General features: G+C 52.1%; 1 protein-coding gene across 1 annotated transcript; it reads right to left on the bottom strand.

Moving 5' to 3' along the window:
- Positions 1 to 3,498: 3,498 nt before the first annotated feature.
- SLC18A1 (solute carrier family 18 member A1) lies at positions 3,499 to 21,871 on the bottom strand. Its single transcript, XM_040971374.1, has 15 exons — positions 21,748 to 21,871; positions 20,188 to 20,536; positions 18,966 to 19,024; positions 16,715 to 16,798; positions 15,500 to 15,592; positions 14,121 to 14,210; positions 13,840 to 13,883; positions 11,259 to 11,319; positions 11,019 to 11,114; positions 6,364 to 6,442; positions 5,424 to 5,475; positions 4,538 to 4,601; positions 4,266 to 4,385; positions 4,004 to 4,137; positions 3,499 to 3,597 (listed from the first exon to the last, which is right to left on the bottom strand). The coding sequence occupies exons 1-15, from the start codon at positions 21,869 to 21,871 to the stop codon at positions 3,499 to 3,501; spliced, it is 1,548 nt and encodes a 515-aa protein (XP_040827308.1).
- Between the last annotated feature and the right edge of the window lie 2,826 nt (positions 21,872 to 24,697).

Raw genomic sequence — 24,697 nt, 5'->3', positions numbered from 1 at the left:
TCATCGTGACTCCCTGCTCCATGGCATAGGAGTCCAACGTGAGTCTGGGAGAAGCATTTCTTTGCCTTTTCCAACATGGACGGCACCCCTCCACACACACACACACACAAACACACACACACACTGCAGTCCCCAGGCATACTGGACATCTGCTCAGCCAGGGGGCGGCAGGGGTGCAAGCATCCTGCAGGACACGCTACCTGAGGGTGCTGTCCCTCACCACCCCCCTGGCATGGGGCCAGGCAGGACGGCTAACATCCCCGCCCCACGGTGGGGAACAGAAAGTGGCCAGGCATGAGAACTGTTCTCTGGACGTTTGGCCTGCCACGCTCTGAGCTGCTCATGTGGGGGTCTCCCCTGTTCTTCGCCTCCCTCTCATCCCCGCAGGAGTGAGGAGCAGAGGGCCCCGAGGGGAGGGGTGCCGTGTGGACATTCAGGATCCCTGCACTTTGGGAAACACAGACTCTAGCACACCGCTGCTTCACCCCGCCACCCTGGGTGCGTGGTGGTGGGCGGGGGTCCAGCAGAGGCAAGCAATGTGCACCCCACTCCGAGCACCCCACTCCGTGCACCCTCCTCTCTCTGGCCCTGCACCAGTTCTGGGCCAGGTGAGGTCGGTGGGGGTCAGTGGTCTCCAAGTCCCCAGTTCACAGCCATGGGATGCGGACAACGGGAATCTAGATGCCCAGCAGGTGGAGCTGCCCATCTTCCTGACCAAAGTGCCAAAGTTTGATTTCTGGGACGGGAGCCTCCTGCGAATGTACCTCCTAGTGTTGTGAGCTAGATTGGGGCCTAGCATTTCTATCCTGGAGTCTTGCCTCCTCCCTTAAAAGGCACCAAATCAGCTTGCAAAATGACAGCTTTATTAGAAAGACGATGAAATCAGAGGCACATGAGCCACACTCAGGGTTAGAGGGGCCAGGAAGGGAATGTGGGAGAGAGATTTCTAGGATCCTGTGTGGAGAGAGACCCGCTCCTGGGCAAGGGCTCTTATGGGGTTCAAAGGGGGGTGGCTATGACATCACCTCCATCAGACCCCAGGTAAGGGGCAGTGTCCCTTGGGAAGGAGTCATTTGACTGACAGGTGGGTGGACAGGGTTACACAGGGTGTCCCAGTGTGTGTGATGGGCTGGAATGCTGAATAGATAAGAAATATTTCAATCAGGCACCACCACCGAGTGTTTAAGCCCGTCTACCATTTAGGATGGACTCTGCTGCCCTCTCCTGGACAAATTGGGAGTTGCCACTGACTGGCTGCGGAGCAGACAGATCCCAAACTGCAAGACCCCCATTCCCCTCTGCGGAGGGACCATTTGGCAGGGGAGATGGGCACAGGAGGGACAAGCAGCCAGGTTGGAGGAAGCGAAGATGACACAGCAGGGTTCCTAGAGTGCACGGAATGTTCTCCCAGCCCCGTTGTGATTTCCAGGCTCATGAGCAGGTGTCGGGGGCGGATGCCGGGGTCCGAAGGAAAGAACCTGCAGAGTCCCAGCCACCCGGGTGCAGATCTGCGCTCTCTGCTGCCTGCTGTGCAAGTGGCTGTGCCCCCTCAGGACCCTGCCTGGCCGGCTGCCTGCTCAGGGTTTTGGGAGATTCTCCCTTTATTTATTTATTTATTTTTTTTATTGGAAAATCAGATGTACAGAGAGGAGGAGAGACAAAGATGAAGATCTTCTGTCTGATGATTCACTCCCCAGAGCAGCTACAAATGACTGGAGCTGAGCTGATCCGAAGCCAGGAGCCCAGAGCCTCTTCCAGGTCTCCCATGCAGGTGCAAAGTCCCAAGGCTTTGGGCTGTCCTTGACTGTTCCCCCAGGCCACAAGCTGGGAGCTGGGAGTGATTCTTTAAGGCAAGTTGCCAGACACTGACCCTATAACCCAGCAAAAGCCAAAACTAACCCGACAGCCACACTCCTCTCCCTCTGTGACTTCAGGAGCTACAGAATCCATCTGGTTCATTGTTTTAAACGTTGATGGGTTTTTATGATTTTAATTTGGAAAACAAACAGCTTGAGAGATAGAGAGATCTTCCATCCCTTGGTTTACTCCCCCAAATGCCTGCAAGAGCCAAAGCCGGGCCAGGCTGAAACCAGGAGCTTGGAGCTCCATCCCAGTCCCCTTCATGACCGGCACTGACCCAAGCCAACGCCTGCGGCCTCCAAGGTGTGCATTAGCAAGGAGCTGGATTAGAAGTAGAGCAGCCAGGACACGAACCCACATAGGATGCTTCCTCTTCATCTCCTTTAGAAAGAGGATTAGCCCAGCCCTGAGTGTCTGTGCCGCGTCTTCGCTGTGGGGCTCCTTGGAATCTGAGGTGCTCATGACATGACGGTATGCCATTGCTCTGGTTCTCACCCACCCCATGCCATCTGTTGGCCAGGCACCCAGTGTCTAAGGAATCCACTGGGCTGTTTCCTCGTGGCTCTGCTAGCTCTGCCCCAGGCCAGGTGTCCCTACAGGTAAACCCTACACAACCCCACTGTGGCGTCTTCCCGACCTGTCCCACCTCCATGCGTCCCTGCTGCTATCCACCAGCCAGACTGCAAATCCTCCTGCCTGCCTGTGCATACCCTCCCTGTCTCTCTTGCTGGCCCAGAGACACAGAGGATGCCCTAAGTTGGGTGCTGCATCTCCCGTGTCCTTGAAACCCCTCATTTCACCCCCAATACCCACTTTCAAAAGATGGTGAGATGCAATCCTATTTCTAGAACCTCCTGCGCTCACCCACACACGCTCAGGTGCTGTAAAACAGAGCTTTAGCTTGCCACGGCTGAACTGACCAAAACCCTACTCCTGAGCAGGTGCACCCCAAGCCTCATGGCACTCACTCTTCACACTGCAAACCCCACAGCTGGGAGCGGGCAGCTCTTGTCACTTCTGCCTCTGAGATCTTGGGTCTATGAGGGCTGCTTTTTTTTCTGTCCTTCTGCTCCTTGGACTTTGAAGAGGCTTGGGAAGAGTGTAAGTACTCAGGCAGTATGAGGAGACTCCATGATAATGGCAGAAAGTGAGCAGTGAGAGAAGCATGCTCACAGGGTAGTAAGGCTGACAAGCAGTGCCTGCTAGCTGGGATAAAAGCCATCTTGGCAACTGTAGGCTCAGCTACAGAAGAACCACCCTGCTTATTCACCTACTCCCCTTCAAGCCGGCAGCAAGACGATGCCAAGGACCCTTCTAACCCCAGGGAATAGCACACACACACCTTTAACCCTTGCCAGCAGCCCCCAATGGTTTCAGGGGGCATCATCCCCTGCTGCCCCCATGCAATGAGTCACCCCGTTGCAGAATCCCGCCACAGCTCCAGTTTAATCCAGTTCACAGCATCTCTGGGAGGAAAGGCCACTCGACCGCTCCCCTCCCCAACTGGAGAGGGGCCGTCTGAGTGGTCAGTATGTGCAGGGAGAGGCAGGGGGCAGGAAGGCGTGGGGCACAACGGGAGGAGGGAGAAGCCTGGGTCATGGAGGGCCCTGGGGCTCAGGGTCCACCTTCTGCACGGAGCTACTCGTCGCTGTCCTCCTCCCCCAGAGGAAGTGCGTTCTGGGGTCTCTGGGTGGTCCACATGTGCGTGTCCATAGGGCAGCCCTGGTCCAGGATGGCCTGCAACAAGAGGCAAATGGAGATATCATTGCCAGCTGGAATGGCATCAGACCCTTCTAGCCACAGCTAAAACTATAGGTGGGGGAATCTGCTGCCCTGGGGTGCCTGTGCACCCCAAGAGAGAACAATAGGCGGATAATGGAAGATTCAGTGAATGGATGAGGCCAGGGGCTTTCTGCCCACTCAAGCCACACTTGGCTGGTAACCATAACAACCATGATGCCTCTGCCCTCCCTTCCACTGCCTCCTCCCAGCTTCAATTCTCAAGCTCCCATTTCCCAGAAAGGGAATTAGAAAACATGGCAAAGTGGACAGGTTCCCAACAGCAGGAGAAGGTAGTGAGAGAGAGAGTAACAGAAGCAAAGGGACCCGATACGCTTTGTTCCCGGGTGGCCAGAGTTCTTACCAGCTTCTCCTCCCTGGCTGGGGGGCTCCGCAGGCAGCAGCAGAGCGGGGCGTAGGCGATGTTGATGACCCCAATCAGGATCATGAGCCAAGGGAAACCTATGGCCCGCACGATGGCGCCCCCAGTGGACGGGCCTGGGAGGAACACATTCGGTTCCCAGGTGCCTCTCGGGCTCTTGTGGGACAGGCTCATGTTGTGGGCAGCTGCCCAGGCCGTGGACAGGGGACAGAGTGGAGCCTCCACCCACCCACCACATACATACCGACGGCAAAGCCCAAGCAAAACGCCACGTCGGCGATGGCGTACACACTCCCATATGCCGGGCTGTGGCGTAGGTCTACCAGCTGGCCCATGATGGGCATCAGAGACGAGTCCACCATGCCTGTGGGCACAGCCGTTGCCATGCTGACGCTGCCAGACCAAGATTCTTCACGCTCCTGCTCCTGTGCCTGTCCACCCCCACCCTCACCTGCTCTTGACCCAAAGCCAACAGCCATCGGGGCTTCCCGCACTGCCTTAAGGGGTTCCTCTTACCGATGGCAAAGCCAAGCCCTGCGTTGGGGCCAATGAGACCGAAAATATTTAGAGCCAGAGGAACCTGTAAGGTGTAGGGGGAGAGGAAGGAAGCATGGGGACCCCAGCTCCTCGGGAGGGGCAGGGTCCAAAGGGTGTGTCGTCATGGAGAGGAATGTCCAAAGTGCGGGGACATGTGCATGCAACATGCTCCGTCTCTCTGAACTTTCTCCCTCCTGCTGATGGAGACAAACGTTTACTTGCACCTTAAGACGGGGAAAGCTCCTCCCGGTGTCATTCAGGTGGATTGCCCCCTGCCCAGCTCATGGGGACAGAGTGGAAGCTCCCCATCTCCCCTGCACCTGGGAGCAGGGCAGAGAGCAGAGGACAGCCTGGAGAGTTCCTAGGGAGGGGGCACCAAAGGTGGGAGGACCCTTCTCTCCCCACTTCTTCTACCTGGGACCAAAAACTGACTGGTGGGGACCTGTCACAGTGGCTGGAATGTCACTGCAATAGAGTCTCCAGCTGCAGCTGACACAGCTCGCTCTCTTCACCCTCATTCTCCCCTCGGTGGATGCACCCCCCACTGCTGGTGTCTCCCCAGAGCTAAGTTTCTCCCTATTCAGAAGCTGGCGTTGTGGCCTAATGGATTAAGCCACTGCCTGTGAGTCAGCATCCCACTTGGGCAACTCCACTTCTGATTCAGCTCTCTGCCAACGCATCTAGGGAAGCAATGGAGGATGGCCCAAGTGCTTGGGCCCCTGCACTCCTGTGAGAGACCTGGGAGAAGCTCCTGACTCCTGGCTTTGGACCAGCCCAACATCTGCTCTTGCAGCCATTAGTGAAGAGAAAATCTCTCTCTGCCTCTCTCTCTCTCTCTCTCTCCATGAGGTCTTATTGTACTTACACAGAGCAAACTGACTCCTACTACCACCATCCCAATCAAGGAGCACAGCCACCTATGGAGAAACAAACAAAAGTCAAAAAGCGGTGTTTAGGAGACTGAGTCCCTATGCCTCCTGGCCCACCCAACACACGGGCCAGTGTCCACCCCAAATCCAGCCACAGCTCAGGACAGGCACCCTCGACAGCCGCTCTGCACCCATGTGAGTGGTACCCATCCTCTTCTCACTCGTGTTTCCTCTTTAGCCCTGTCCCTCTCTCTCTCTCTTTCTCTCTCTCTCTCTCTCATTCAGGCAGGACAGATGCAATTGGAAAGTATCTTTCTTCCTTCCTTTAGGAGAACAATGTCCTAGCCCAGAAGATTCCTAACCCTTGCCTGTAGCTCCTCCTCGGGGTCCACTCATGCCTTTTCCAAATTCAGACCACCTGCCTATTTGCATTTTCTTGGGGTCTTTGAGGTGCAACTCGAGACCTATGAAAACCTATCAGACATCTTCCCAGGTCTGCTGTGCGATGCCAGGGCTTTACTGTTCAGTGACATCTGGAGACAAGACTGAAGTTGTTCTCCTGAGAGCGAAGCAACAGAAACCGAGCTCATGGTTCCTTGGCCCCCAACCCGACTGCTGGGGCTCTGCTGTAGAACTTCCTCCCTGCTGTTCCATGGAACATACTTTGGCAACCACTCCCCCTTCTGGACCGCTTCCTGCATAGCAAGGGTTGCTTGCTATCTCCCAGGACAGCAGGTGGCTGGAAGGGGGGTGCTGTCCCTCAGGTACCTGCCATCCTTTCTACAACAGCCAGCCCCACCCCCGCCTCCTCCCAGTGGGTGATCTTTAATCAGTCTGCACTGGTCTTCTTAAGCTTCCGGTCTCCTTCTGACCCTCAGAGGGCTCTCCATCTTACATCACTGTCCTTCCCAGATTCCTCCATCCCAGGCTACGTACCGACCCATCTTGTTGGCCAACACACCAAAGAGGTTGGTGCCAATGAGGTAGGACACGCTGGCAGGCAGGAAAGCCAGACCTGTGAAAGGACGCAAACAACCTTGCCACCTTGGGACATGGCAAATCCACCCAATATTGTCCCTCATCTCCTAGAGATGGGGGAGCCTCCTGTATGACCTTCCAGGATCCCCCAAACCACTTGGCTTTATGGTTCAGGGATTCGCGTGCAAATCCAGGACAAAGGGTGTGAACTGGGGGCATGCACCCCTGCTTATGGTCTGGGAAAGCAGTGGAGGAGGCTCCAAGGCCCCTGGGCCCCTGCATGCATGTGGGAGACCTGGAAGAAAGTTCCTGGCTCCTGGTTTCAGATCCACCCATCTCTGTCCGCTGCATCCATTTGGGGAGTGAATCCACGGATGAAAGGTCCCTCTGTCTCTTCATCTGTCCGTGTAACTCCAATTTTCAAATAAAAATAAAATAATTTTTTAAAAAGGACATGCATGTGCAAGTATTTAGTACATCAAAGCCACGAGTCAGGTGTTTCAGGAATGTAGGCTTCTCAAATCAGAGATCAGCCACTCGTTAGATCCGTGACATTGGACAATATCCTCAATTCTCCCAGAGTCTCAATCATGCGTCACTTTTCAAGGACTTTTACTACGTGCAACATAATGCAGCAAGAGCAGTGTGGAAAAGAAATGCAAAGCCTGAGGTTTGAAATGCTCTAAAGATCAAATGAGGGGCCCACCACAACAGCCTACTGGCTAAATCCCACCCTTGCACACGCCAGGATCCCACATGTGAGGCGGTTCACACCCTGGCTGCTCCACTTCCCATCCAGCTCCCTGCTTGTGACCCGAGAAAGCAGTTGAGGACGGCCCAAAGCCTTGGGACCCTGCACCCACATGGGAGACCCAGAAGAAGCTCCTGGCTCCTGGCTTCAGATCAGCTCAGTTCTGATCATTGTAGCCACTTATGGAGTGAACCAGCGGATGGAAAATCTTTCGGTCTCTCCTTCTCTTTGTAAATCTAATTTTCCAATAAAAACAATAAAGAAATCTTTTTTAAAAAAAAAAAAAAGCTGAATTCATGCTGTTGGGTATGTACATCAAGTGCTCCAAGGGAGAAGTGGCAGACTCTAAGGGCACCCTCTTCGGTGGTGCCAGGCTTTAGAGGGAGAACGGAAAACAAACAATCCCACTACAGCCGTGCTGGGCAAGTCCTAAAAGACCCAAGCTTCCTGTAAGAGGGAACCAGAGGTCTGGGTTCCTGGTGGCACCTCCCATCTTGGTGAGGGCAGCGAGACACAGGAAGTGTCCGAGAAGAGTGTTTGGGAAGGCAGTGTGGGCCGTCAGGAGGTTTCTGAAACAAGGGGACAGTCAGAGTCCCCAGCAGGTGGACCAGCTGTGGGGTTTAAATGAGATCGCAGGTGCCAAGCGCTTCGCACAGTGCCCTGTGACCCTGGGGCCTGCACTGTCATCATCATAACCAGTGAGTGACAGCGGCAGCTTCCTCCAGTGCCAGCTGTCCTCGCCACTCCATACCACCCGTGTGGCTCCATACCACACTCCATACCACACAGGTGGCTCAGGCACAAGGAAGGGGGCTGCGGGGAACGCGTGGTGCTGGTCTCCTCCAGTCTCCTGAGCCCCAGCTACCCTGCTCACTGTAGCTGGAAGCAACTCCACAGCCTTGGAGGAAACACCATGAAGCCCAGTGAAGTCAACATTGGCCAGTTGCTGACAGGCGGAGTGTTTGCTTTTAATATTCTCTTCCACGGTGTGGAAGCAAAGCATGCCTCATTCTGTTTGCCTAACCCACTTGTCCAAGGCGACAATCTGCTCCAGACCATTCTCATTTGTTTGAATGTAATTGCTTTGAAGATGGGGAGGCTGTAATGAGCTCAGCTGTTTATCTACGAGGCGGAAATGGGCACTGCCAGGAGACCGAGGGGCCCCCATCCATAGCCTTGGCATCATTTGAAACGGTGTGGGATTGCCTGCACGTGGCTCTCCTCAACCCACCCCGTTTTCTTCAGGATCTGATAGTGACATGTATCTCAGGAGCACTCGGAAAGGAACAGGTGCTCCGGACTGCGTGTGATTTTTCGCAGCATCTCTCGGGGTGGCTGTGGAAGGGACAGTGACACAAAGCTGTGACTGACAAGATGATTTCAGCAAAAATGATTATGGAAATGGTTCATGATAATTTTTTCTTAACTAACTGAGCACGTTCTGTTCTCCAGGCCCTGTGTCAACCCCTTTAAAACATACAAATCAGGGGCTGGGACTGTGGCACAGCATGTAAAGCCACAGCCTGCTATATAGGCATCCCATATGACCACAAGTTCCTTTCCTGGCTTCTCCCACTTTCTATCCAACTCCCTGCTAATGTGCCTGGGAAAGCAATGGAGGAGGACTAAGTCCTTGGGCCCCTGCACCCATGTGTGAGACCCAGAAGAAGCTCCAGACTCCTGACTTCAGATCAGCTCAGCTCTGGCTGTTGCAATCACTTAGGGAGTGAATCATCGGTTGGAAGATCTTCCTTTCTGTCTCTACTCCTCTCTCTATATCTGACTTTGCAAAAAAAATAAATCTTAAACAAAAAGTGAAGAAGGAGTGCACCTGAGTCAGGATTCAGCCTGCGGGACCTGTCGCAGAGTCAGTGCACACGTGGCTCTGGACTCTGTCACGACCCAGGGCTCAGTCACAGATCCCAGCGACCTCAGATGCAGCCCAGGCTCCCCTGCAGCTCCCAACAACAGCATTATTCAAGGCCAAGTCCGCCCCACCTGCAACACACAGGGCCTGCCCAAGTGCTTTTGCTGCAAGCTCTCTGAGCGATTCTGAGCTCAGCGCAGAGAACCCTTGAAGTCAGATTTCACACACGCGGGCAGAGCACTAAGCCAAGTTACCAAGGATGGCAGGTCACCGACAACCGAGTAACTGGTGACTGGGCTATTGGGGAGGGGCCGCTCCACTGCACCTGCTCACAGGCCAGAGCCTCGGGGCAAGGGCTGTGCCATCTGTTCGGAACAGGGCGGGACAAGGCTAACTCAATTACTTGCCATGGACAGAGGCAGGTGCAGTCTGAAAGCAAAATTCAATTTGGGGCTAGGAGTGCAGCTGGAAGGCTGGCTAGCATTGTCCTCTAAGAGAGAGGGAAAAAAAAAAACACATTGCTTTTTATTGCTGCTTCTGGTCCTTATCAGCGGCTCCTCCTGCAGCACCTGAGCCACTTGCACGTAGCCCTTCCTGGAAAGGGCTGGGGCTGCCTCTCTGAGCTCAGACAGGTCTCACAATCCTCTCCAGGGCCCAGAGCATCCCCTGGAGACAGATCCTAGCAGCTTCCCTAGGCGACAAGCATGGCACACACTCCTGGAGCAGCCTGCTAAGAGGTAGAAAGACAAAAAGGGTAATCTCAGGTGTGGGGAGAACGAGGAAAGCATGGGTAATGGTGGCCACGCATATTAATTTTGTCCCAGAGGTCTCCAAACAGTGCACACACAGAAAAGCATAATATGAACTGTGCGTGGGCTTCAAGAGTTATCTTTTAATTCCACTTTCCCACAAACTTTTTGAAGTCCCCTGTGGATGATACAAAGTATTTCTACACTTTCTGTCACTTATTCCACCAATTTCCCTTTGAACCAAATCATATTCTTTAAAAATTCTTGTGTGGGAGTCGGAGCTGTTGGTGTAGCATGTTAAGCCTCTACCTGTGGCACCTAGCATTCCATATAGGTGCTGGTTCCTGGTCCACTTCCAATCCATTTCCCTGCTTATGGTCCAGGAAAGCAGCAGAGGGTGGCTCAAGTGCTCGGGCACCTGCACGTACATGGGAGACCTGGAGGAAGCTCTTTGCTCCCAGCTTGCATCAACTCAGCTGCAGCCATTGCAGCCACTTGGGGAGTAAACCAGTGGACGGAAGGCTGATCTCTCTCCCCTCTCTCTGTACCTCAAAACTAAAATGAATCCTTTTTAAAAATCATCTTTTATATCTATTTGAAAGAGAGAGAACGCATGTTCAGAAGCAGACACACGGAGCTTCCAACCACTGCTTCACCCTCAAAAATTCACCCCGGCCAAGGCTGAGAGCCATAAACTCAATCCAGCTCTCCCACCTGGGGGGCAGGAGCCCAGCTAACTGAGCCATTGCGGCTTCCCATGGTCCACGCTGGCATAAAGCCGGAGTCTGGAGCTTGGAGTCCAACCCGCACATTCTCATATGGAACAGCTGTCTTAACTGCCAGGCCAACTACATATTCCAGAACCAGACAGCATTTTGAAAGACAAAAAAGAAGGAAAATTTATAAAATAAGGCTTAGCATGTTTAATGGGTGACTTGCCCGAGTTTGCACAGACACTGAACGTGACTGCAACATTGACCTAGGTCTTTAACGGGAAACATCTCCTCATTCCACTGCAGGTCCTCTCGTAGGTCCCTGCCCACCTGCTCCTTCTCCAGCTGACTCACTAGGGGGACAGTCCATCTCCCCCTGCCCTCCCTGGGCTGGATTTACACGTGCACGCCTGGAAAGTAATCATACGAAGGAATATATTTTGTCCCTCTGCCGTGGGTGAGCTCAATTACCTGTGTACCAGAGAGAGAGAGAGAACCCACGGCTCGTGCCCAGGCAGGGACCAGCTGCTTACCCAGCTGCCACTCAGGGGAACACATGGTCTGCATCATCCAGATGGGCAATGTGGGCTCCAGCATGGCCACGCCCATGTTGGCAAAGCAGATGGAACCTGCAGAGGGGAGGGGAGGGGAGAGAGGGGAGGAGAGGAAGCAAAGGCACTCCCGTGAGCGAGTGCAGCTGCCAGAAGCCCCACCTCGCCCCACTGGGTCCCTCCGACTCTCCTGGCCCAAACAGGAGGCTCTGGCCAACTCACCCGCGGCTACTAGGATGTAAGGGTCTCGGAGAAGCGTGAGGAGCGGAGTCCCCTTGGCATTCTGAGAACACAGACATCTTCTGTTGGTATACTACTGAGCCCATGCCCCCTCCAGCATTCAGGGACCCTGTGAGCATGGAGCAGGACCCAGGAAGCGACAGCTGTGGGCTCCCTTCCACCAGAAAGCACCAGAAATCTGAGTTCAGGGAGATCCTGACTTGGGAACTTCCCAGAGTGAGCTGGGGCACAATGCAGGTGAGCCCCGCCTTCCCATGATGGTTGATCAGGTCAGAGAGGGGTCGGAGTAGTCAGGCCAGGATCAGACAGGCAAGCCCATCCCCTAAGATCCCTCTGGCACTGAATTTTGTTCTTAGGAAAAAATGATAAAAGCCCAGGAATGAAACTGGAAGCACCAGCTAAGTCAACTTCCACAGTTTCGGATTTCTTGGTTCTGAGCAGATTGCACAGAGCCAAAAGAGAACAAACAGCTGGGTTGACACGGCAGCCCGGTCCTCCAGTTCTGGTCACCTCTCCCTCGGACCACGCCCTTATCTCTGGCGGGACCTGGCCACCTCTTCCCTTCCAGGCGTCCACCAGTCTCCCCAGCAAGCCATCCTCCCTTAACTTTATAACTCCATGAGCGTGTGTTCTTTACTGTCAGGCTCAAGGACTCTCTTTGATCCCAAATGTTCCCTAATAACTTCCCTTATCTTCAAACTTCTGAACACCATGCCCTAATCCTCTATGATATTTACCACACTCAGTATTGGGAGATATTTAATAGCTAGATGTGACAACCCTCCCTGTAGATACCACAGGAATGGAATTTGATAGTGATGCTAAAACTCTAAAGACTGCACCCTCGCCCCATACATGACTCAAAGAAACTGATTTAAATCATAAAAATGTACATAAAAAAATCGCAATAAGCCTTTTAATCCAACAATCCCACGTCTAGTAATTTACTCTAAAAGTTATCGCAGCGGGGCAGGCACCACAGTATACCGAGTTAAGCTTCTGCCTGAAGTGCTAGCATTCCTAATGGACACTAGTTCGCACCCCAGCTGCTCCACTTCCAATCCAGCTCCTCACTAGAGGCATGAGAAAAGCAGGATAGCATGGCTCAGGTCCTTGAGCCCTCACAGCCACAATGGGAGACCTGGAAGTGGCTCCTAGATCCTGGCTTCAGCCTGGCCCATGCTCTGGCCACTGTGGGCATTTGGGGAGTGGTCCAGTGGAGGTAAGTTCTCTCTGAGTCTCTCCATCCCTCGCTTTTTAATCTTGTACTTCAAATAGAAATAAGAAAATATTGCCAATATGATAAAGGATGCAACCACAAAATCCCAGACATAGGAGCTGCACAAGGTGGTCCCTACAGCTGGGAGCAGCAGGAGAAAGAGCCCCGGGAAGGCCCTGGGAGGGATGGAAAGGGCACAGAGCGAGAATCCAGGAAACAGGGACACTGACTCCTGCAGGTGCTGGGAAGCGGGAGGGGGGAGCACTGTGGGGACATTGACAGCCCCAGGTAAAGCCTTAGGCATAATTTTATCTTTCAGATGATACAGATGGTCTGTGTCTGCAGAAAACAAGATCCTATCAAAGCTGTGGGTTGAAATCCATACTTGGAAGCCCCAACTGGAACAGGATGATGATGTCTTTAGGGAATTGATGAAGACTACATGAGAACATCCATAAAGGAGGGAAATACAGCCAGCGCTGTGTATAGAGACCATCGAATGGGAAAATGGTCTGGGACAATGGAACCTGGTCAAGCCTCACACTACATTTTTAAAGCGGAGTTTCATTAAAAAAAAGAAAAAAAGTCTTCTACGTGTCCTCAGTCTCATGGAGAAAGTGTGTGGTTGATACTTTGACGCTTCGATGCATCAGGTCAAGTCTCTGCTGTACCACCAGCACCCTATAATGACACCGGTTCAAGTCCTGGCTGCTCCTGTTCTGATCCAGCTCCCTGATAATGCACCTGGGAAAGCAATGAAAAATGACCCATGTGTTTGGGCCCCTTGCACCCACGTGGGAGACCTGGTTGAGACCTTGGCCTGGCCATGCTCTGGCCATTGGAGCCATATTTGGGCAGGGGTGGAGGTGGGGTGCAAGCCAGTACATGGAAGATCTGTCTTTCCCTCTCTGTGTATGTAACTCTGCCTTTCAAACAAAAATTAAAAATACATCTTGGGGCCAGTGCTGTGTGGCATGTCAGATAAAACCACTGCTTGTATCACTGACATCCCATCCCGTATGAACGTGGGTTCAAATCCCAGCTGCTCCACATCCAACCTGGCTCCCTGCTAATTTGCCTAGGAAAGCAGTGGAACATGGCCCACGTTCTTGGGTCCCTGCACCCATGTGGGAGCCTCAGATGAGGCTGCTGGCTCCTGGCTTCAGCCTGGCCCAGACCTGGCTATTGCCATTTGAGGAGTGACCAGTACCTGGAAGTTCTTTCTCTCCTTGTTCTCTTTTCCCTTATCTCTTCCCTTCCCTCTCTCTTTAAAAATTCATTTTATAAAAAAGTTACATATGGATTTCAGATACCGCTTTGTCATAGGTCTTGGCGCCTACTCACCTCGGGGGAGACTCTGGAAGGATGCAGGATGCATAGCTGAAGGGCTAAGGATGAGAGAGAGAGAGTCCAGTCTGTCCCCTGCTGAGTGGCGGCTGTGGCAACAGCCACACTGTCCCGGCCACAACACGTAGGAGTGTGCCTGCCTGAACTGCCTCTTCCTCCCTAGGATGGGGCAGTCACAGAGCCACCCAGACAGATCCACCCACACCCACCCAGCAGTAGTCCAAAGTGACATGCCTCTCCAGGGGACCCCACTGGTGACACCACTGATGACCCTGTACCTCCATTCAGAAGCGCCAGCAGGGCCAGCACGAGGAAGGGAGCTGACTTCCCAACGAACTCATACATCACACTTCCAAAGGGAGCCCCCGCTGGAAGACAAAGTGGCACACGTGTTCCAAAGGTAAGGACCTCTCCCAGTCTCATGGGCATCCCCTACGCTTCCCTCAAGAGGCCCAGTCCACAAAAGGGGACTCAGAGATGGACAAGACCTGCTGGTTGTCCCTCCCCAGAAACCCACTTTCCAGCAGGAAATGTGTCTGTGCAGGGGCAGGGAGGGAGGAGGGGAACAGGATCATCAGAACACAGTGTAAAGTTGAGCAGCAAACACGGCAGGTGCAAGATGCCACGGTGTGCCCGTGAGGCGATGTGAATCAGAAAGTGCTGGTAGCCCCATGAGTTTTGCACTTGGCAGAGAAGCATGCGTGGGCACAGAGAGATTGGGCGGAGCTTCCAGGGGGCAAGGATTTAAGGAGGAGAAGGTGGGGCACTCGGGGAGGGAGTGGAGGTGGAGTGAAGTTGAGAGCCCCTCACCAAGATAAGGCATCTACACCTGGCTTCCCAGGACAGGGGGAACCCCGCTAGCTCTGGGTTTCAGGAGCATCCTCTCAAGGATGAAGAAAAGAACACACACCATGCAAGCACAGAAGGCCAGTGGCAACAGTCTAGCCCAAGTGTATGAGGAACTACCTGGATACAGCGGCCAGAGAGGACAGCACTGGTTGGCTCATTAGGGAATCACCTCCATGATAGAGGAAGCGCTCAAGGCACGCCAGTGGTTCTGGTAGATGGTTTGGGTGGGTGGGCTCCCACTCCCCTTCTCCCACGTCCTCCTCAACAGTGGGCAAGAGGGCACACAGGCTAGGCAAGAGACTCCCAGCTAAACCTCAGAGCGTCAAGGCCTCAGTGAGGGGAATGCCAGGCATAGAGGGTACACTCCCCACTCTGGTATCACCCGGCTGTGTGACTTTGGGCGACCATTACCCTTTATCATGGGGCACTCATTCCCCGCTCTGCAGGGTGAAGAAGAGAGGAGAGGTTGTCTTAATGGAATTGAGCAGAATGGGGCCGAGGGCTTTTCTTATAAGGAAAACATGCACGGTGGATGTGGAGGCAAAAGTGAGGCCAGCAATGACCATGAACTTGGGAACAGCTTGGGTTTAGGGACCTTCCTAGAACCCTTCTGGGCTGCTCAGCAACTCAAAGACAAAGCAATATCACCTTTCTTGAGCTGTGTTTTTGAGGGAGTGACATGGGCCAGGGAGGGGAAGAGAAACATTCATATTGCATGGCCTTGGGACCGCCTGCCTCCCGGAGCTGCCTTCAAGAAGGTCAGCAGTTCCTACCCTTCGATACCTGTTTCCAAGCAGGTGCACCTTACCTAGCACTCCCAAAGCCAGGCCACCCAGGGCAATCCCCATGACTTGTCCTCTCTCGTGGTCATCAGTGTAAACACTGGCCAGCATACCAAGTCCTAAGTAAGAAGACAGATGGAGTTGACAAACAGGATGGAGAACGCCATCAGCCTCTCCCGCAGCCCTTGGTCCCTGCCCTAGTACAGCTTCAGTGACAATCTTGGCTATAGTTAGAGTATTTTGGATGGTGGCACAGTAGAGCTTACCAAATTTTGACATGGTATATTGCAAACTCTGCCCTATGTGATTCCCCAAACCCCAACTTGGCTTACTTCTGTTCAGAATAGCATTGCGGGTGCAACGGTTTCTGGGAAAGGCAACAAGGGCTGTTAGCATGGCACCTGCACTCCATGGCCAGCTACCGTGCAGGATGGCATCCAATAGCCATGTCATAGGGTTACATGACATACTGTATCTGGTCATTAGTTCTGAATTGTATTGGCATCTCTGGAAGTATTCATTTACCAATCCTGAGCCAGCAGTGTGGATGCAGCAGGCTAAGCCATTGCCTGCATCGTCAGCATCCCACATGGGCACTAGTTTGCATCCCGGCTGCTCCATTTCTAGTCCAGCTTCCTGCTAATGTAACCGGGAAAGCAGGGAGGTTGGCCCAAGTGCTTGGACCCCTGCCACCTGTCATCCTCTGGTTCACTCCTCCAAATGGCTACAATGGCCATAGCTGAACCGAAGCCAGAAGCCTGGAGCCTCTTCCAGGTCTCCCATGTGGGTGGAGGGCCCCAAGGACTTGGGCTGTCCTTCTCTGATCTTCCAGGCTATAAGTAGAGAACTGGATCAAAAGTGAAGCAGCATCCATTCGGGATGCTGGCACCATGGAGAGAAGGATTAGCCTGTTGAGCCACAGTACTAGCCCTCCCTCTTTCAAATAAATAATTTTTTTAAATGAACCTAATAGAAATGCTCCTATAAAACATTAAGAGAGGGACATAGAAAGGGCCATGAGCTTGGTCAACTTCAGGTTGGACATGGGCGTGTTCCTAGCTGAGCGTGAGCAGAGGAAGTGACGTCAGGGTTAGGGATTCACAGTCCCCACCGCCACCCTCAACAGCAACACTACAATTGTATACCTCGCTTCTGAGCCACAATTTCTACCTTAATGTCTCCAGGGAAATCTTACAGCGTCTAAGGCAGTCACAGTACCAGTTGGGGGATGTCAGCATTACCTGCAACAGACGAAAATGAAGATCCAATGCCTTGAAGGGTCCGGGCCACCAACAGCAAGGCGTAGGTGCCAGAGAACGCAAACACTGAGCACAGGGAAACACAAGAATGTTCCAGTGAGCCGGTCGTCCTGGCCTCCCCCGCCACAACACGGCAGAGATGAGTCACGAGGCCTGCTGGCTGCTCCCTGCTCGGGGAGCTGTCCTTTTCACCTCCCACTCTCACTCACGACAGCTTTTGGATTGGCCAGAAGACTGACAATGCACAGAAGTACCAAGTGAGTCATCACACAGCGGACGGAAAGCTGGACCTCTGTGTCCTCTGGCGCCAGGGAACTGTCCCATAGGCTTACATGAGACATTGCACCTGGCAATGTGATGTGAACTATAACAGCATTGCTGATGGTACTAATGTCACTACTCCCGGACCGTGGGGTAAATGGTTAAGCCATAGCCCACAACACTGGCATCCCCTGTGGGCACTGGTTCAAGTCCTGGCTGATCCACTTCCCGTCCCGTCCCTGCAAATACAGCAAAGGATGGCCCAAGTGCTTGGGTCCCTATTCTATCCACATGGAATGGCTGCTCTCGAATCCTCCACGTGCAAGACCCAGATCAGGGCTTGGTCATTAATGGTTACCTGAATTATCTGGAATAGAGTGTGTCCTGGGTAGACAGTAACATCTCCCATCCAATCAGACCCTCCCCCTGACTTCTATCAGAAGATCTTTTAATCCAACCAAGTCCGTGCCAACAAAGCTCAGCTCTGGCAGACTCTGTGGTGGGTGCAAAATACAGAACATCCAGTCCACACCCTTCCAAGAGCTTCTATCTCCTGGAAATGAATATGCTTGACAACGGAGAACCAAAGAGGTCTAGGCTATCCAAACCTAAATCACAGGGTGTGCTGGGCAGGGTGGTAGGTCCAGACATGCGTCACCTCTGACTCCAGGGAAAAACGCCTGCCGCAGTGTGCTGAGTCAGGAGAGGGTTAATCCCTTCGCCCACTCATTACAGGTGTCCCTGGCAGTGCGGCTCCTCTGCCTCCATCTTCTCCCACGCCTCAGCTCCTTGTGCTCTCCCAGACACGTATGGGCCAGGTCTCTCCCTGTCTGACTGCCAGCGACCGTGGTCGGGCCTTCAGCTACCCATCTGATCTAACTCCACTGTGTCTTTGAAATATGCAGCGGCCCATTCACCTCCACTTCCCAGGAACTGCCTTGTTCTAAAATGGAAAATGTCCTGTGCTGGGAGAAGACCTAGATTCCAGGCAAACCAGGACGGCCAGTCACCTGCTGTAAAGTGGATTAGAGCAACTTGCTTTGGGTGCTGCCATTTAGCTACTCATTGGGTTAAAGGATGGTTCTCAGCCAGAGCGCTTAAAGGGTGACGCAGTACTGAAATAGGAAATGAGGAGAGGAGAGGAGAGGGGAGGGGAGGGGAGGAGTGAGGAAAGGAGAAAGGAGGAGAAAGGAGGGAAGGAGAAGGGAGAGGTGAGGAAAGGAGGGTAGAGCAGAGGAGGAGAGGGAAGAGAAAGACAGGGAAACAGAAAGGGGAGGCTTGAGCTTCCAGAATGTTCACGGAACACGGCTAGCTTGAACTTCCTCATTTTCTTGGACTCCGTTTACAGATAAATGCGAATTTCCCATGTCAAGCTCTCCCAGCCCAGCGTGCAGCAGGTTCCTGTTAAACATTGGCATGGTCAGAGCCAAGCCCCATGCAGGGCAGATTAAACTTTGACAGGAGGGAAACAGGGAAAGCAGCTAAATGGCAGAAGGACAGGAAGAAGGTCGGGTCCTGGGAGGGACTGTTGCTGGGACAGAGAACCAGCAAAGACAGCAGTGGCCCAGACACCCCCACCATGCCCTTAACACACTCCTCTCCCTTCTGATTCTCAGAATCCATTTCTCAACTTCCTCATCTCCCGTTCTGTTGTGACCCCATCTCCATTTTATTAGGGAGATTCAGCTAACACTCAGTAGTCTGCGGTTCTTGTTCTTGCTGTTTTATTAGATTTACTTCCCTAGCCTTTAAAAGTGTTTTTGCTAGAGGGCAGTGGACTTTCTGGAGTCTTTTCCCCCAGGTCCTGTGATCCAAATTCCATTTCTTTTATTAATTTTACCCTTGACCTTTGTGCATCCAAATTATGGAATCTCCTCCCAAAGATGAGAGGCGTGGTGCTAAGCTGGCTTCTGGTATTACCGATGGAGGTACACGCACACACAGGACGAAGAAGAGAAAGCCCAGTACTTACTAACTGTGGAGAGAAACATGATCACGAAGCCAGCAAACATGGGAATGTGATATCCAATCCTGAAAGGGAATTGCAGAACACGAAGATGCAACCTCAACTGGCACTCACACACCTGGAGGACATTTTACAATGTGGGTGGCAGAAAGCTGAAAGAAAGTCTGAATCTGTGACCAAGTACTTTCAGGACACTCAACAGAGACCAGCAGATCAGCGGCCATGTGTATGAACCCATTGACTGTGCCCAGATCCTCCCTTCCAGAACGGGCGGTGTAGTTAGAGAGTATATCCCAAACGTAGCCAAAAGGGGCCAGTGCTCTAGAATGCAAGAAGACCACCCCCACGTACACCCTCATCCCACTCAGGTCATGTTCCAGAGTACTGACAGAACATGCCTTCATGTTGCTGGGAGCTGGCGCTGCGGTATAGCCTCTGCCTGTGATGCCAGCATCCCACATGCATGCCAGTTCAAGTCCAAGCTGCCCCACTTCCAATCTAGCTCCCTGCTAATGTGCCTGGAAAAGCAGCAAAAGATGGCTCAAGTGCTTGCGCCCCCTGCATCCTCATAGGAGACCAAGAAAAAGCTCTTGGCTCCTGGCTTCAGATCAGACCAGCTCCAGTCATCACAGCTGTTTGGAGGCATGAACCAGCAGATAGAAGATCTCTCTCTCTCTCTCTCTCCACTCTGCTGACTGCCAGCAATGTGGCCCAGCATGCGATGTCAGCTTCTCAGCTCAGAGCACCAGCTGGAGTCCTGGCTACTCCATTTCCAATCCAGCTCCCTATTAATACACCTGGCAAGGCAGCAGAGGACGGCCTGAGTAATTGGGCACTTGTCACCTATGTGGGAGACCAGATGGAGTTCCTGGCTTAACCCTGGACCAAACCTGGTGTTGCAGCTATTTGGGGAGTAAACCAACAGACGGTAAATCTATGCATGAGTGTGTGTGTGTCCCTGTCTTTGTGTCACACTGCCTTTCAAATAAATAAAGTTTAAAAAAAGCATCATATTGTTCACTGGCTCTTCTTGCTGCCAAATATTCATCATATCACTAAGAAAATATGAAAATAGTCACACAGCATCAGTGTTACTTCACTCTGGGAGTATTTGCCTTTCTTAGGATCCAGCCACCTCCCCCGTAACTAACCTTGGGACTCCTCAGCCTGATGCACTGTTCCCAACCCCCACAGCAGCCTGCACAGGACCCTGCACCTCCTGACATACCTGTTGGTGAGTGGACCCACGAATGGGTTGATCAAAAGTTGCATCAGCGCCTTCGATGCAAACAGAATCCCAACTCGAACATTTTCTTCTTCCAGGAATTCTGTGCCTTGCCAACAGCTGCTGTTGTGAGCCGAGAAGGATACAGGGATGGGAGCCGGGCTGGCGACAGAAGTGCCATCTGTCCACACCACAGTCCCAGGTATGCTCCCTCCAAGAGCCACGGTGGAGTTGTCGAAGAAAGAGAAGATGGTGGAAATGGCGGGAGTGGAGAGAGCCCGGCTGGGGGGCGGGGAGGAAGAGTTGACCCCTTGGAACTCCACGGCATACAGGAAGGTGGGCACGATGGGCACTGAAAGGCAAGAGGGACATGGGACAAGGGCTGGGTGCACTCATTCCTTCCCACAGCCAGGCTCAAGTGTGCCCACGCCAGGTGCACCCATGGTGAAGCCTTTTATCAGACTGCTGCCATGCTCCTAGCACTCAAAGCACCTAGACTATGTTGATGGGACAATGACTCACGATTTTCCCCAGCTGTCATAAGTGCCACGCTTCTTCCGGCTGGCTCTACCTGTCAGCACCCTTAGAGCTGACATACTGTTTGGTTAACTTGCACAGAGAACACCACCAACAAAAGTCTGCCTCTCCCAGAGGGCAGGCAGTATAGGACCAAGAGGACCTCTGCACTGTGGGCACATGTTCATGGTGGCCCTTGGCAAGTCACTCAACACACCTGAGCCCCATTTTCTTTTTCATAAAAGAAAATAGGGCGAGGCCAAGACCATGACGTAGTAGGTTAAGCCTCTGCCTGTAGAGCCAGCATTCTGCAAGGGTGACAGTTCCCGTCCTAGCTGTCCCACTTTGACCCAGCTCCCTGCTTATGACCTGGCAAAGCAGCAGGGGATGGCCTGAGTCCTTTGGACCCTGCAATTGGTGAGAGACCCCAAAGAAGCTTCAAGTTCCTGGCTTCAGCCTGGCTCAGCTCCAGCTGTTGCAGCCATTTGGGGAATGAAGATGGAAGATCTGTGTGTGTGTGTGTGTGTGTGTGTGTGTGTGTGTGTGTGTCTGTATTTTTCCTTCTTTCTATAAACCTGCCTTTCAAATAAAAATCAAACTTAAAGGTAGGGAGCATCCTGGGATGTGTTGTTCTTAGGGATTAAAGATGAGACTTACATGAATGTAAGTTCTATGAGCTTCCCCTGTAATTCAGCCACAGAGGGGCAGACTGGCCCGGGACAGCCCTGATGTTGTTCAACAACAGGGACTGGGGAAGCAAGCCTGCGAAGGGATTTCCTGGGGAAGGAGTGTGGGGACAGGCCCTTTCTGGATCTAGAGCATCCTTCCTGTCTAACCAAATGCTCTCTGGCTTCCTTTTCTTGTTACCTTTCGTAGCCATCAGTTCCGTTGCAAACCCCATTTCCTCCCTATATTTGGAATCCCCAGCCACTTCTGAGAGCCAACCCTCTCTACGCTCGCTGCTCAAATGGAGCCGGCTGCAGCATGCTGCCCACGGGGACCCATGGCTGGCGAGAGCCCTCAGCACCGAGAACTTCCGGCACGTACCCACCACAGTGAGAAGCATGTTGTCCAACAACAGGGCCACAAACACCACCACCAGCACCAGCCGCCGGGATGCCCTCTCGTCCCCGAGCAGCCTCTGGGGTGCGCCCAAAACAGCGCGGAGCATGGTGAGGGAGGGGCTCTGGATGTCTTCCCCACTGGCTTCCTGGGAGAGTATTGTGGCGGGCACTGGTCTTCTGCAGCCGTACTGAGGCTTTAAGAAGAGTTGGGTGCGATTCACTAATAAGATGGCAAAAACAAAACACAAAAAGGATGATGAGTGATGAGCCTGAGCTTGGAAGCTGTTCTTATGCTTGAGTCTGTTTGCTCTCTACATGAGGGTGAGACAAAAATAAATAAAATGGAATCAAAAGAAGTGTCTCTATAATAAAATATAGAAATCCCAACATTTGCAACAAGAGATCATATGTCAAGTGAATTAAGTCAAATAAAGATAAATCCCAGAACTTGGCACAGTGGCCTAGTGGCTAAAGTCCTCACCTGGAATATTCCAGGATTCCACATGGGCACCAGTTCTAATCCCAGCGGCCCCGCTTCCCATCCAGCTCCCTACTTGTGGCCTGGGGAAGCAGCTGAGGATGGCCCAAAGCCTTGGGACTCTGCACCCACATGGGAGACCTGGAGAAAGCTCCTGGCTCCTGGCTTCGGATCAGCTCAGCTCTGGCTGTTGTTGCCACTTGGGGAGTGAACCCATGTATATAATAAGATCTTTCTCTCTGTCTCTCCTCTGTGAAATCTGCCTTTCCAATAAGGATAAAATAAACCATTTTTAAAAATTCTTAAAACCCACACATTGCTTTTGTACAATATGTATTTTTTCATAACTTTCAAAACAGATGTTTTGTTGGGGCCAGCACTGAGGTTAAACTGTGGCCTGCAGTACCAGCACCCCCTATGGCCATCCAATCCAGTCCTGGCTGCTCCATTTCTGATCCAGCTCTGTATTAATGCAGCTCGGAAAGTAGGGGAAGATGGCCCTGGTGCTCAGGCCCCTGTCACCCACATGGACAGTCAGGATGTGATTCCTGGATCCTGGCTTCAGCCTGAGCCAGCCCTGACTATTGTGGACATTTGGGGAGTGAATCAGCAGGTGGGAGGTGGAAAATCTCTCCCTCTGTCACTCTGTCTTTCAGAGATACAAATCCTCATAGAGAGAGAGTTTGCTTTTTAAAAATTTTACTTACTTATTTGGGAAAGACTCACACACATCAGGCCAAGCTCCATCAGCCGCATGCCTCCCCAGAGGTCTACAGTGACTGGATCTGGGCAGAAGCTAAAGCCAGAAGCTGGGCGCTCAATTCAGGTCTCCCTTGTGGCTGGCAGACACCCAACCACATGAGCCACCAGCACCGCCTGCCAGGGTCTGCATTAGCAGGATGCTGGGATTAGGATCTGCAGCCAGGGATAGAACCCAGGTACTCCAACACTGGGATCTGGGCATACTTTACAGGAGACCAAATGCCTGCCCCATCTGCAAACTGTGTGAAGGGATGCATAATTTTCAAAAACGTTTTGTAGCCCAACAAGCTTAACTGTTTATTCCACTTTCCATAGACATCATGCAGTGTCTCGGTGCTCGCAATAACTCTACTGCTTCCCAGCATGCCTTGCACATAAGCACTGCTGCCCAGCTGTCTCTCTCCTTAATTACACCAAGCACATCAAGCAGGTTCTAAAGATCACCTGTGCAGGGATGTTTTCCGACCTTCAGATGTTTACCTGTCGCCTTGAAACTCAGGCTGTAGCTGAGGACCGCCTACTCGCTCATTTACTACATCTTTGCTAAGTTCCCCTCTTCTTAAATATGAACGGCTGTTAAAAAGTAACCTTAGGTGTCACACAGACACACACACACACACACACACACACGCGCGCGCATGTCCACATATAACCCAGAACTTCTCAAGTGATACAGAAAAGCATCTGCCTAAATCAAACCTCCCAACGACTCAGCGGCTCCCCATCCTGGGTCCCACACTTACTGAGGAGCTGGGATGAAACACCCAGGCTTTCTGACATGTGGCTGCCACTTTCCCCAGCCCTCTGGTGCTGGGAGCACTCTCTCTTTATTTTTATTATTATTATTTTTTTACTTTCATTGCTAAAGCCCTCCCGGGAAAGATAAGTTGTACCATGTCCACAAAATGCTAACTTCATCATCTGATTCCATATTGCTAGTTGGCATTAAGCCAGACTTCGGAGACGAATTTCATTCTCTTATTCTGTGTGGCACCAACCACCCCCGCACCATTTACAAAGACCGCAGCCACAAAATGATCAAGTCTCCCAAACTGACACCCTTCGATTTTGCGACTCCACGAATGATCACAGACACAGCCAGAGATGTAGGTTCATTCACAATTCACGGTTGAATGATTTTATCATTTAAAAAAAATAAACGTGTTAAAAATCGTGTCTCAAGTCATTATAGCAACTTGGAAAATACTCTCGAGGAAATATTAACTAAAAAGTACATTAGGCCGTACCTACATCCTGATCTCCGTTGTCTTAAAGGCAAATCAATGCTGTGCATGTTTGTAAAAGACTACACCCAGCGCTCTTTTTTATATAACCAATGACTCAAAAGTATCTTCTTTTTACACTCCTTTAACTTCAGATATTCTACCATGAACTTCTTTTGTGATACAAGAAGTCAATAATTCTACTTGGGTACAATAGCCAATGTCAAAGTTTGGAAGGGGCCAGCGTGCTAAGCTGAGCCCACAGCTGGGAGACCAACGTCCTTCATGGCCCAGTCCCTGGGGAAACACATGACCAGGCACATCTTAGCTAGAACATGCATCATTGATTTAAGACTGTTTATTCCTCTGTGCAAATAAAAAAAAATTAAAAGGCTATCCAAATTGAATCAGGATACCTAATGATGAAAATAAGAACAGACTAAAGGAAAGTCAACCTAGACTGGGAGGTG

Source organism: Ochotona curzoniae, unplaced genomic scaffold, assembly GCF_017591425.1.
Source record: "Ochotona curzoniae isolate NIBS_2020 unplaced genomic scaffold, NIBS_Ocur_1.0 contig_21, whole genome shotgun sequence".
NCBI lineage: Eukaryota > Metazoa > Chordata > Mammalia > Lagomorpha > Ochotonidae > Ochotona > Ochotona curzoniae.
Note: the sequence above shows the minus strand (reverse complement) of the source record. Positions and strands in the feature narration are given on the sequence as shown.